The following is a 12151-nucleotide window of genomic DNA, read 5'->3' on the forward strand; positions in this document are numbered from 1 at the left end:
CATTTCAGAGTGGAAAGTGACAACCTTCTTTTTGCTTAGAAATAGAAATAAGGAAACTTTTTCTTGACGATATGAGGTTGCCGCCATTGCCACATTTCTGAAACGCATGTTTTTAGATGCTCTCAATTTCTTTATTAAATGTTAAGATATAAGGTTCTAACAGCTCTGCAACAAAAACTTTCAACTAGCTTCTTTTTTTTCAACAGGAAACAGGAGTCCACATAGGAGATCCTTCTAGACAATGTCTCTGTGGTAAATGTTTTCCGCTAACACTTCAGACATCAGCTCAGACTTATCATTTCACTATTACTGTATTACACACACAGGAAAAGGTACATGGTTTCTGCTAATGCTATGGATATTGACTAACCTATGACTTTACTCCATTTTTGTATTTTAGTATTTCACATACTGTACCTGTTACCTCTGAGCCACAAAGATCATTTTCTTGTTCAACCAGGATGGGGCCTTTGTCTGACTTCGGCCAGGAAACAGATTCCAAACCGATTGATACCATGCAGAGCTACATGCTATCAGAAGCACAAAAAACACTTGTCATTACTGAATCCATCATCAGGATATAGTTTGCTCTTGATTCAAATCAAAGTGAACTGTTTACTTGTAAGGTGTCGGGTCATTTTACCTCGTCGTCTGATGAGGAAACCTACTGCTTAACAGGACTGATTCTCCAGGTTGATCTCCCTGACCGACACTCATGATTGGACCACCAACGGCTGCAGTGGTGGTGATCTGCACATTGGAACGTTGCTGCTGCTGTTGTTGCCATCCTGGATCTGAGTGTTGTGGCAGTGGCGGGGCATGTAGCAGATGTTGCTGAGCATGTTGTGGGGCATATTGCGGATGGTGCTGTGCATGTGGTAGGTGTTGCTGGCTAGCATGTTGTGGGGCAAGTGGCTGGTTGTCTACGTGGTGCTGGGAGGGTTGTATAGTGTGAGTTGAGCGTGGCAGACTAGGGTTCAGACCAAGCGGACTGTAATGGAATGACTGAGCACTGCACAGAAGAAAAGAAATGAAAAGAAAATTTGGATCTCACATCATTTAAATATATAACCAAGTCATACAGTTCTCACTATGTCACTTCGGTAAGAGTGCTTAGGTAAGATAACGTTAAATGTAGATGTTGATTCCAGTTATTCCGAAAGTGCAAATTTAATCTTACTCTCTGATCTTGTCAGAAGGAAGCTGATCAATTTTTAGAGACAGCTAATTTTGGCAATTTATAAGAGGTACAGCTCTTTATAACAAGTGTTCTACAAATGAAAACCAAATACAACTGACAGTTTACCTAAAAAGAGCAATTGACTGATTTGAAAGAATAATCCATTACACAATACAAAATGGAAATGGAACTCCCGTACAGATCTAAAAGAAATGAAAAATATTATAAAAGAGTAAACCATGGGTTTTTTTCAATATTTTCATAAAGCTGTTATGAAATTATCCATGACTTCTGACTCTTTCTTACGGTCTATATTCAGATTAAAATGAATGAATGCAAGCTTTGTTTGTCAATATCTTATTAGGATTTATAGGTTAACTGCCATCATATTCTCACTTAGCACAAGAAAGAATCACCCAACATGCTTAAATGGTCATTCGTAGCCGACCAAAGCTTCATGAGATCGCCCTTAAATAACAAACATATACTTACATATCCTGTCTATTAGAATGTGATTGTCCAAATGCCTGCTGAACCTCAAGCTGTGCTTCCAAAGGCATGATGTTAGAGGCCATAGAACCATCAGATTCCACAGGACTCCTTGGACTTCCAGCAGAAGCCATCTGTGGCTCACCAAATTGTTGATGATGTTGTTGTTGTCTGACTTGTTGCAAATCATGTTGCTTTTGCCATGCCATTGCCGAAGCAGGTTGTTGAGGCCAGCCAGATATAGGGGCTTGGTGCTGCTGCTGTTGTTGAGGGTGATGTGGGGGACTGACTGCCATAATTGGGCTCTGTCTGGATTCTAAGAATCCTGCGGGCAATACAGAAGGACCAAAGGGGTTGTGTCCAAAATACTGGGCCATTGCTGGAGGGGTGGAAGCACCTGGAGGTGACTGCAGAAGGTTATGGGGTGGTGAGGCAGCAGGGTGCTGCTGCATCTGATGCGGAAAACCTGACTGCTGGTGGGAGGGTGGAGAAGCGATTGGATGGTAAGGAGAAGGTGGAGAGAAGGCTGATGGGCTTCCCCAACCGGGATGTCTGAGTGGCTGCCATTGCTGTTGCTGCTGACCTTGCCGAGAGTCAATGGGTATAGGTTGAGACTGGTTGGCTGAACGCTGCTGCGGATGATGATCCTTGTCCTGCTCCTGCTCCCTGTTGACATTTCCTAATCCTGGAGGGCGAGCTATCACCTTCTGGGATGGAGGCAGGTAGCCATGAGGCGGTTGCTGCGAGAACAGCTGCTGTGGACTCAGTTGCTGTCGATGACCCTGCTGTTGCTGATGCTGCGGAGGTGTCTCTTGCTTAATGTGTTGCTGATGCTGCGGCCGAATACCTGGGGACATATTCTTGTTTTGAAAGAATTGGTCTTGTCTGAACTGTTGTTCTATCTGTTCCATAGACTTGGCACCAGGAGGCAACCTTGGCGGTGTCTGCTGTTGATGCTGCTGCTGCTGTTTACTCTTCAGTTTCTGTTCAATCTCATCAAGTGTTTGAGCACTAGCTGGAGTTGTTGGTGGTCTTATCGATGGAGATTGAGTCGGTGCCTAAAATTGTGGGTAATAAAATTGATATCATCTTCATGTACATCAATATCTAAGATGGTTCCTTTACCATACCCTTCTCTCTATACACATGACTTAAAAAATGATACACAAGAAAACAATAAATCATATACCTATATGGTCTTGTACAAAGATGATACAAAGACGGAAACAATATGGTAAAATTATAAACCACCCCTTCCCCACGAAAAAAAACATACCGGTACACAAAAAGACATATATGTACACAGTCTATAGTTTTTTGTGAAAACAGTCGCATCAAACAGGGAACATTGTAACTTATAGGATGTGTTAAAATAGACACAGGATGAAGGGATAGAGTGAGAGAGAAAGAAGGGGGGGGGACATATTCTGCCAGTGAGCCAGAGATGACTTCCCTTACCTGAGCATGCAACGGTGACTGTTTCCCCATGACCTGAAACAAAGCTGCCAGCTTTTCCTGTTGCTGCTGCTGTTGTTGCTGGTGATGCTGCTGCTGCAGGAGTTTCTGCTGTTGCTGGTGGTGTTGGTCTATCATGCTCCTCTACAAATGAGAAACAGAGAGTATGGTTTTAATCAATGAATATCCAACAGATTCATTCGGATATGATGAGAGGAAAGGTCTCAAGCATTTACAAAAGTGACTTGACATGGTGAGACATATCATCCACTTATGCTGCTAAATTGCAAATCATATGCCACACTTCATGTTTTCATTCTCCTTTGGATGCTATTGTTGTTGGCTGGAGTTGGTCATGCACGAACAATGTATATTTTGTCTCACATAAAATTGTGCAGATTACGAAGGCTCTCGCTGACTCATTCAAACACTCTTCCTCTAATCAAGTGAATTTCATGAATCCAAGCCAGCAAAGTAACAAAATTAACAGAGGTTTGTTAAATGCTGAACTGGCGGAAAGCACACATGACATACATGTAGTCATGCTCGGAAGACCTGATGCACTTTTTATAAACATGATTTATGTGTTTAAATGATTTATACAAAATAAAGGAAGAATGAAAACAAGTGAAAAATGCAAGAGTATCAGAATAATAAATGATGAAGAATTATTTTGTTGGCATGTTGAAAGAAAAAGCACCATTAGAAAGAAATTTAGACAGATGTTAAAGACATATCTTCTGGATTTTATAAGTAGGAAAGTAATAAATGAAATACTTTCACACAGTGCAGTAAAGTGCAATCACGAAATGCAAAAAAAAAATAAAGTAATAATGCCACCAAATGAATTTAAACAATGCACGAGCATGATAACAAACCAATGCAAGTGTTTGGGAATGTTGTACATCAAATACATTTTTTTTTAATGTAGGGAAGATGAGTTGAGCATGACTACCATGCTTGCCAGTCGCAACCATACACATCAATCTAATGGCTGACCAGCTCAGTATCAAATACAATACTGCATATTTGGCATTGTCCCCATATGTGTTAAATACCTACATGGATATGTATAAATGCTCAGGCCTAGGGTTTGTTGGAAGCACTGAAGCAATAGCTTTACCAATAGAGTGTCAACTTAAAGATTGCCAAGTTGGGAATTTGATACCAACCTAATAACAGGTATGCCTAGCAATTTTCAAAGAGTCTGGTGATGGCAAATCATAATGCACTCCCCTTGATAGTTCAACTGGATAACTTACTAGTAATCAAAGGACTTTTGGACTTCTTTGCTTTCTTAATGTATATTGAAAAATCATGCTTGATGCATTCACAGAACTTACCAGTAAATCCTCAGGTGGCATGTTGAACCCCATGAGGGCTTGGATGGGGAGGTTATGGAACCCCATGGGGGGTGGTGGACCGGCACCCATCGGGAGCTGGGATGGGGGGTAACGGATTAGGACCAGGACCATTTGGGTTCTCCCTGTCCGAACCCGGGATGCCAGTGGATTCGGGAATCTGCCGATGAGTGGATGCATTTGTCACACCATGCCCATGCTCTGCTTCAGGTGGTGGGTTTGGCTCTTGTTTCTTGGAAGGATCAACCTTGCTCCTATGTCCATTCTGATCATTTTCATGCTCACTATGCTCAGGAGTCTTTCCTCCATGATTCCCAAACCCACCAGGAAGCCTTGCCTCCCCTCTTTCCCCCTCCTTGCTACCTTCCCCCGCCCCCTTCTTCTTATTATGACCAGTGGGTTTCTCTTTTTTAGTTCTTGGATGGTTAATCCCTGGGGCTTTGTCTGGGGGATCACCAGGGGTAGTTGAGGGGTTAGGTTCCACGCTACCCTTGGATTCCTGTATGAGATTAAAGAATGAGTTGAATGGATGGAATGGATAGTTAGTATTCAATGCACCAAGATATTTTCATAAAGCTACATTAAGAATCACACAGAAAGGAATTGAACTAAATGCACACACCATCTTAACCCCCCCCCCCCCCCCGAAAATAAACAAATACACGAGTAAATGAAAAAAATAAGATCATAATCATAAAGAATGAATGAATAAATAAAAAAAATTATTGCAATTACATTAATTAATGAATTGATTAGTAAAGAAAATGAAGGTTAATAAATGAGTGACTTTTTGAAAGAAACAAGTGTATATTGTCCCATAGCTCATAGTGTCGCTTAAGGCGAGCACATAATATGCTTGCCCGTAACGCGAAAAATGTAGTTATTGGTCAAGCAAGAAAAGTGGAAGGTGGCGACTTCACCTTTGACCTTCTGACCACAAAATCAATAGAATTTCTGGGATCTATGCCAGTATACCACCTTGCCCCAGTCAGTCTACTCTGTACTTAATTTATGCTTTTGTTTGTTTTAATCTTCGTCACTACTTTCTTCATCTTCCTGGCCCAATCATCTCTCTGTACTTTCTATCTATATCTCCTTTTATACCCTTTCCCTTTAATCACTTTTTCTCTGTCGGTCTCCCTATGCTGTCTTTATCCTTCCCCATCTTCTCTTTTCTAATACTTTTCATTCATGCATGTACAATGTGCCTCATTGTAGTGGTTATAATTTGCGTACTTAATATTTATAATGTTCAATGCAATGTATGATACCAGTAATTGTTTTCAATTTTTACAATTTCATGTTTGTAATTACATATTATTTTGTTGTTGTAAATTGTACACATTTTTATTCAGCCTTTGGCTGCGAAGCATGTTGTAATAAATCATTATTGAATTGAATTTGATAGTATTATACACACCACATTATATAAGCCGAGGTTAAGTTAGACTCAAGTTATCCTAATTACAAGGACTGCAGAAGGGTAAGATGAAAATATGTCACTGTGACCTTGATCTTTGGACTTCAAAATCATTTGGCAGACAATTCTAAACTGTTTTTCTGTATATAATAATATTAATAAATTAATGTTAAAATTTGCTAAGATATCTAGAAATGGTAGAAAAAAACAGAGTTAAAAGAGAAACAAATACTTTAAAACCACGTGTGCTATATTTCACAGGAGGGTAATTCCGTGCATTATGTATGTCCAAGCCCCTCCCTCCATCCCCTTTTATGTTGGAATCTTACTCAAATTTCTCTCAATGTTCTTCATCATACGAAAAGTCAAAATGCTCTTAAAATTATCACGGTTTAGGCAGTTTCCGATGTGACATAAAGTTTTTTTTTAATTATTTTATGGAACTACCAAGTCTACATTCGAAGAACAGATAATTGATATTTTTTTAAAAGTATGAATCGGAAGAATAAAGGACATGAATATGCGAGAGTTTTAAGGATCCAAGTCTATCAACAACAATGAATCTGTATAAGAGCATGGTGAATGATGAATTAATGAAGGTGAGAATTAATGATACATAATGATCATAATTATATATGCACAAAAAATGTGTGTTTTTTACACATTAAGAAAGTCTGAGACTCTACTCCAAAAGTGATAGTCATGGGCTATGTATGAGGTAATAATGACATGGAAGTGAAAACAATGACATTGTTGAAACTACAAAGACAGCTCACGCAGAGTGGAGGGAAGACGTCCATGTGAGAGATGTCACTTGGAAAAGGTGTCCTCAGGGGAGATTAACCCTCCTGGGCACCATTTCATAAAAAAAAATGATATGACATCAACTCTTGCTAGAATGTCAACTACCATGACAACAGGGGAAATTCTGCTTTGTGATTGGCTCTTCCAGTGATAGACAACATTCCAGAGTTGCTATCATAGCAACGTATTATGAAATAGGGCCCTGGGTTGTTTCGAGAAGGATTAAGTCTGGCTAAAGTTCACATCTAAATCCCTAGCTTCTTGTGTTGCATAAGACATGTTGATCTAACCGTTGGATCCTGCACAGGGGACGGGTGCTTCCCTGTATCAGTCAATGAGATGTGCGTCGACGCTTAAGCAATATGATTTGGGCAGGTTTGCTGGTTTCCCTTTATTAAAAGACAATGAATGAAATGGAGTACACAATTTTTTTAATGCAAGGTGAGAAACACTGGAATCTTGCCTTTTCTGAGCCAGAGGGCTTTTCTGGTTTGACACTCGTAGAAGGCTCAGTTTGCTTCGGCTCTTTGGTAAGATTGGCCGTGTCTTCTGATTTCTTCACAGGAATCGGTTTGACTGGGTACAGCTGACGGGCAACATCATCTACTGATCGCTCTGTTGGTTTGGTGGGTTTAGACGATTCTCTCTCTTCCTTGGTACTGCTAGATGGATTATCCTTTACCGATGATTTGTTGTTGGCAGTCTACATTTGGAAGAAATAATCAAATACATTTACTTTTTGGAGGCTGTTTGGTAATTCTGAAGACAATTCTTGCATGTGCATGCATGTTTAATGTGTGCTACCACAATTTCATTACTTGGCTAAGAGAATAGATTGCTTTGTGCACACTACACATTGTTTTTTTTTTTTGGGGGGGGGGCAAGTTATGCATTTAAAATTGAATATGATTACCCCAAAACAAAGATGCAAAATAAGTAGATAGGAGAGACATTGATCAAGAATGACATTTTTACAATGCTTTCTCTTGGACCATAGGGACCTTGTGGAAATGTGATGTCTGGGTTTCATGACCTCACCTGAATAATCAATTTTCATTCTTTTTTTATTTTAATTTTCTCCTCTCTCACACAACATTTTATGACCAAGGTTGGATGCCCCTTTATGCAATATAAATGCCATAGATACATACGGGTGTTTCAGCTTTACTTGGTGTGCTCCCAGTCATCTGCTTGGATTCCGATGGCTTTTTCCTCTCTTCCTTTACATTTGGTGACTCTGTTGATTTTTCTTTTGGAGTTCCTTTGATAGGTGTGCCTGTAGGAATGAAAAAAAAATTAACACAAATTGACAAAATCTTAGCTGTTACTTCATGATCAGTGCATGTATATGAGTAGTCTCGTAATAATCTGTATGTCTCGATTCCTTAAGACCACCGCACACCTTACGACCCGACTGGTCTATGACTGGTCTGCGACTGAGGGGAGATGGAAATCACAAGCCTTGACACCGCAAACCTTGCGATCGGACTACCATGCTGTCTAAGACTCACACATGCGCCTTTTGTTTTTTGCCATAGCAACTGAGAAAATGATGCTTACTACTGCGTATGCGCGTTGCATATCATGTACGAGTCGGCATTCTGTCCGATTAGCTGGAAGATGGATCCAGCTTGTGATCCAGTAGAAGGATTCGACATGTCAAATCCTTACGATTTTTCCTTGCGATTTGTCTCTGACCGCTCTGCGACTCTCAGGCTGACAAGTGCTGGGACGTCACATCTCCCCTCACTCAGTTGCAAACCCATCCTAGACCAGTCAGGTCGTAAGGTGTGCGGTGTCTTTATACAGAGGAACTTTCTATGATTAGGTTATCCCTGCTATCTAGTTCAAATAATCGAAGGATGCATATACTCTCAAGTTATAATGATCTGAATAGTTTATAAAGTCAAATACCAATGGAAAAATGTGGAGGCTGGATGAACAAAAATATTCATTATTTCATGCAAAATTGCCCATATATCATCTCACATTGTTTTGAATGACTTATACTTGTTTTCTGTTAAGCAAACCAAAAATATCTGTGGGCAACAAGAGACCAAAGACTGTTTCACAATGAGGCATGTGTGACCGAAGTCACGCTTAAATACAAAAGTTCACATAAGGTTCATTGGTTGTTTATTAGGTTATTTTTGAAATCTAAACTACATATATAGAAAATATGTATATTTACGCAGTATTTAGAACAAATCATGACAAGAATTTAAAGATAAATGCCAGTTTGGTAGCGATTTAAAAATGAGTTCATACGGAATCTAATAAAATGATCACCCAAGTGCTTGTTTACATGAATAAAAAATATGTACCAAAGTATTCTCTAACAAACTTTGTAATTGCTGAGAAATAGGCAAAAGAATCATGGCAATCAGTTAATCTTTGTCTTTTCTTGTGAAATCAGTGTTTACTGCAACTGTTTTGTTTTTTATTTATCTTTAAGTAATTTTGAATCCAAGTTTGATTTAAAGACACTTTCTCCCCCTCACCAGTGTCATTGGGTGGCGGTCTGTCTCTCCTTTCCCGATCTCTCTTCTCTTGCTCCTTCCTTTCCATTCCTCTCTTCTTGATGGGGCAGTCCTTCACAAAATGACCAATCTTGCCACATATACGGCAGCCACGGTCGTTGGGCGGTGGCTCCCCACCACTAAGGGCTTCAAGGTTCAAGAAGTAATCCTGGTATTAAAAGAGGATGACAACGAATAACTAAGTTAAAGGGACTGTTGCACAAGGAGCTATAATCAAATGCAACTTGGTTTTCAACCAAGCACAATCTTTCAATTTAGTGTTGGTCTTTGGTTCACAGTTTATCAACGATTTATGATGGATCTTACTTGTTAGATTGATCGTGTCTCATACAAAAGACAATGGTAATTCAATGCAATGTATTATGCATTCAGCATTGCCAGGACTTATGCAAGGGCATTCGTCTTTTAAATTTGACTTGACATAAAATCTATTATATGACACCTAGATAGATCTTTGTGATTTGATTGGTTGTTTGATATCGATCATTCAGCCCATTTTACAATGACGTCATCGACTGTGCGATTTTGGATCCATTCATCGTGCAATTTTGGATCCATACGATTTTTTCCATTGCACTTGCACACCGAGACTGCAGCTGCAGGCACCAGCAGTGCGCATGTTGTACTGACATAACAATCAACAGACCAAACTCGCCCTGCATGAGAATGTTTTGCATTGTAATTCATGAATATCATATTAAAAAAAAATCATTTTCCAGGTGTCATATAAACTAAATTATGAAAATACCTGATTTTCTTATTTACGAGATAACTCATACATCTACTTGATTTGCTAGTTCAGCCCTCTGGACTGCCATACCCGAAAAGAACTCCCAAGAATTTAAAAAGCGCGAGCGCGCCCTCTCCCGTTCAGGCTTACTACCCATGATCACCGCGCCATTAGCGTCCATCTTCCTCAACTTTTGCAAGCCCATACGTTGAAACATGTTGCTACGCAAGGCGGAGGGTCGGTGGGAGCGTATCAAGTAGATGTATGAGTTATCTCGTAAATAAGAAAATCAGGTAAGTATTTTCATAATTTACTTCAATAACTCCATACATCTACTTGATTTGCTAGACCAACACGGACTCAAACCGTAGGGAGGCATGTTTTCAATTGTAAGCCTAAGAAAATTTAAAAAACAAAAACAACGAAAATTAGGGAGAGGGGGAAAAAGCCGCAGCTGCTTTAAGCGCCGAAGCAGCAAATCTCGCCTCGCTGGACGGAATGTCTTTCAAGTAGAATGAAGTGAAGGAGTTAGTTGAGTGCCAAAAGGCGGCCCTCAAAAAGTCCTCGAGAGGAATGCCCTGTATACTCAGGAATACTCAGTATCATGGGCCCTCGGCCTAGTGTCAGGAGAACAACATCACCAGCTGACTAGAGCGTAAAATTCGGAATTTGTTGAAAATTTCAACAAGAATCGTGATCGGAAAACTGAAGCTTTTAAGGCTCAGTAAGTGATCAATCGAACAATCTGAGAAGGCGAGATATCTCAGAAGCCTCCGCGTGGGAGAAAGCACCCAGAATTCGATATCTGTCTCAAATGCGTGAGGGCAGAAAATCTGCAGAATTCTGATAGAGAGCTGTGGCAAAAAGTTACTAGCGGTCCGAAGGGGACCAGGAACGACGGAGAGTAGGGATTTAAGAAGAAAACCACTCGTAAGGCAGTCAAGGGTCGAGAAAGCGACTGAGTGCCATCCTGTTAATAAGGAATGCCGCGGACCTGCTGCCTATGTAGAATAAAGCAGTCTGGTCAAAACAGCTCAACCGGGCGTGTCAGAGAAACAGCGCGGTACACATCACGACAAAAGTGTGATAGACCAAGTGATCGAGAGAGAACTCAGGATCCCCTTTCTCCCATACTGATTGAAGCACCCATCTGAGGGTGCAGTGCCCGCGGTGGAAGAGGTGGCTTGGCTCAAGCCACCATCGCCGAGAGAGCCCGTGAGGCTAGGCTGCGATGGCTGTCCGCTGGGCGGGGGAATCCCTAGCAGCAGCAAGTGTACGCCAGAGGGAGCTGGCGAAAAGTCTCTGTCATGATCTTACGTGAAAGCGACAATCAAGAGATGTTCTAACGAACAGACATCGCCAGATATGATACCTCAACTGTTACGTTCCCAACGGAATCGAATGAGGTAGCAACGGCCCTGTCCTATCAAGTTAGGGACGGGAACTGGCTAAGAGTGTCGATGTCCTCGCTTAAAGAAACAAGCGAAGGAGGAAGGAGACTTGAGGAAAGTAATCACAAAAATTTCCATCAGTCTGCGGTGAGAACCAGTTGTTTATGAAAACAGCCACAAGGCCTGGTCTCTCTGGTGATCGTAAGAGCAAGCACCGCCGGCGCCGGTTGCGGCAGCGTGGAACAGTCCGATATCGGAGGATAAGGAGTTCCAAAAAGCTGCGGGGGGCGGCAAAAATGACGCCCTAAGCAGCAGGGGATGAGCATCTAAGTTTCTAAAAGAAGAACTCCAGTGAAGTAAATCACTTACATGGAGAGACTCATCCACAGTCGGCCCGAGAAAAAGCGGGTCGTAGTGATCGTGGTTAGGTAGGCATAAGCATACATACATCCACGGTTACATCATCCTCGGTCGTGCGGTGACCATGGCCACATGCCTTGCATGGAGGGAGGATGAAAGCAGCATGCGAGGCGACTCGAGTGTGCCGAGTGAAAAAGCTTCTAAATAAGAAGACGGTTCGACAACGGGCACGGTAAGACATCCACCGTAGACCACTCCACACGAGGAAACGGCGGAGACGCCCGCAAGCTTGACCCACATAGAGGGCAGTCTATAAGATAGACTGTTAGAGCTCGACCGATGGTCTGGCGGCGTACAGTTTGGTGTAAACTCGCCGACCCGGTACGGTGGGTGTGCCCAGAAAGTAGGCATAGAATGCCGA

General features: G+C 41.3%; 1 protein-coding gene across 1 annotated transcript in view; it reads right to left on the bottom strand.

Moving 5' to 3' along the window:
• Nucleotides 1–208: 208 nt before the first annotated feature.
• The window catches only part of LOC121424437 (terminal uridylyltransferase 7-like), a 45064-nt gene continuing 33121 nt past the window's right edge, over nucleotides 209–12151 (bottom strand). The window contains 8 exon segments of the mRNA XM_041620123.1: nucleotides 209–1012; nucleotides 1673–2727; nucleotides 3128–3268; nucleotides 4468–4575; nucleotides 4577–4984; nucleotides 7173–7412; nucleotides 7861–7985; nucleotides 9211–9397. Of these exon segments, the coding sequence (XP_041476057.1) occupies nucleotides 640–1012; nucleotides 1673–2727; nucleotides 3128–3268; nucleotides 4468–4575; nucleotides 4577–4984; nucleotides 7173–7412; nucleotides 7861–7985; nucleotides 9211–9397 (2637 nt within the window). The 3' untranslated portion in view covers nucleotides 209–639.

The sequence above is a fragment of the Lytechinus variegatus genome, chromosome 11 (genome assembly GCF_018143015.1).
Source record: "Lytechinus variegatus isolate NC3 chromosome 11, Lvar_3.0, whole genome shotgun sequence".
Taxonomy (NCBI): Eukaryota; Metazoa; Echinodermata; class Echinoidea; order Temnopleuroida; family Toxopneustidae; genus Lytechinus; species Lytechinus variegatus.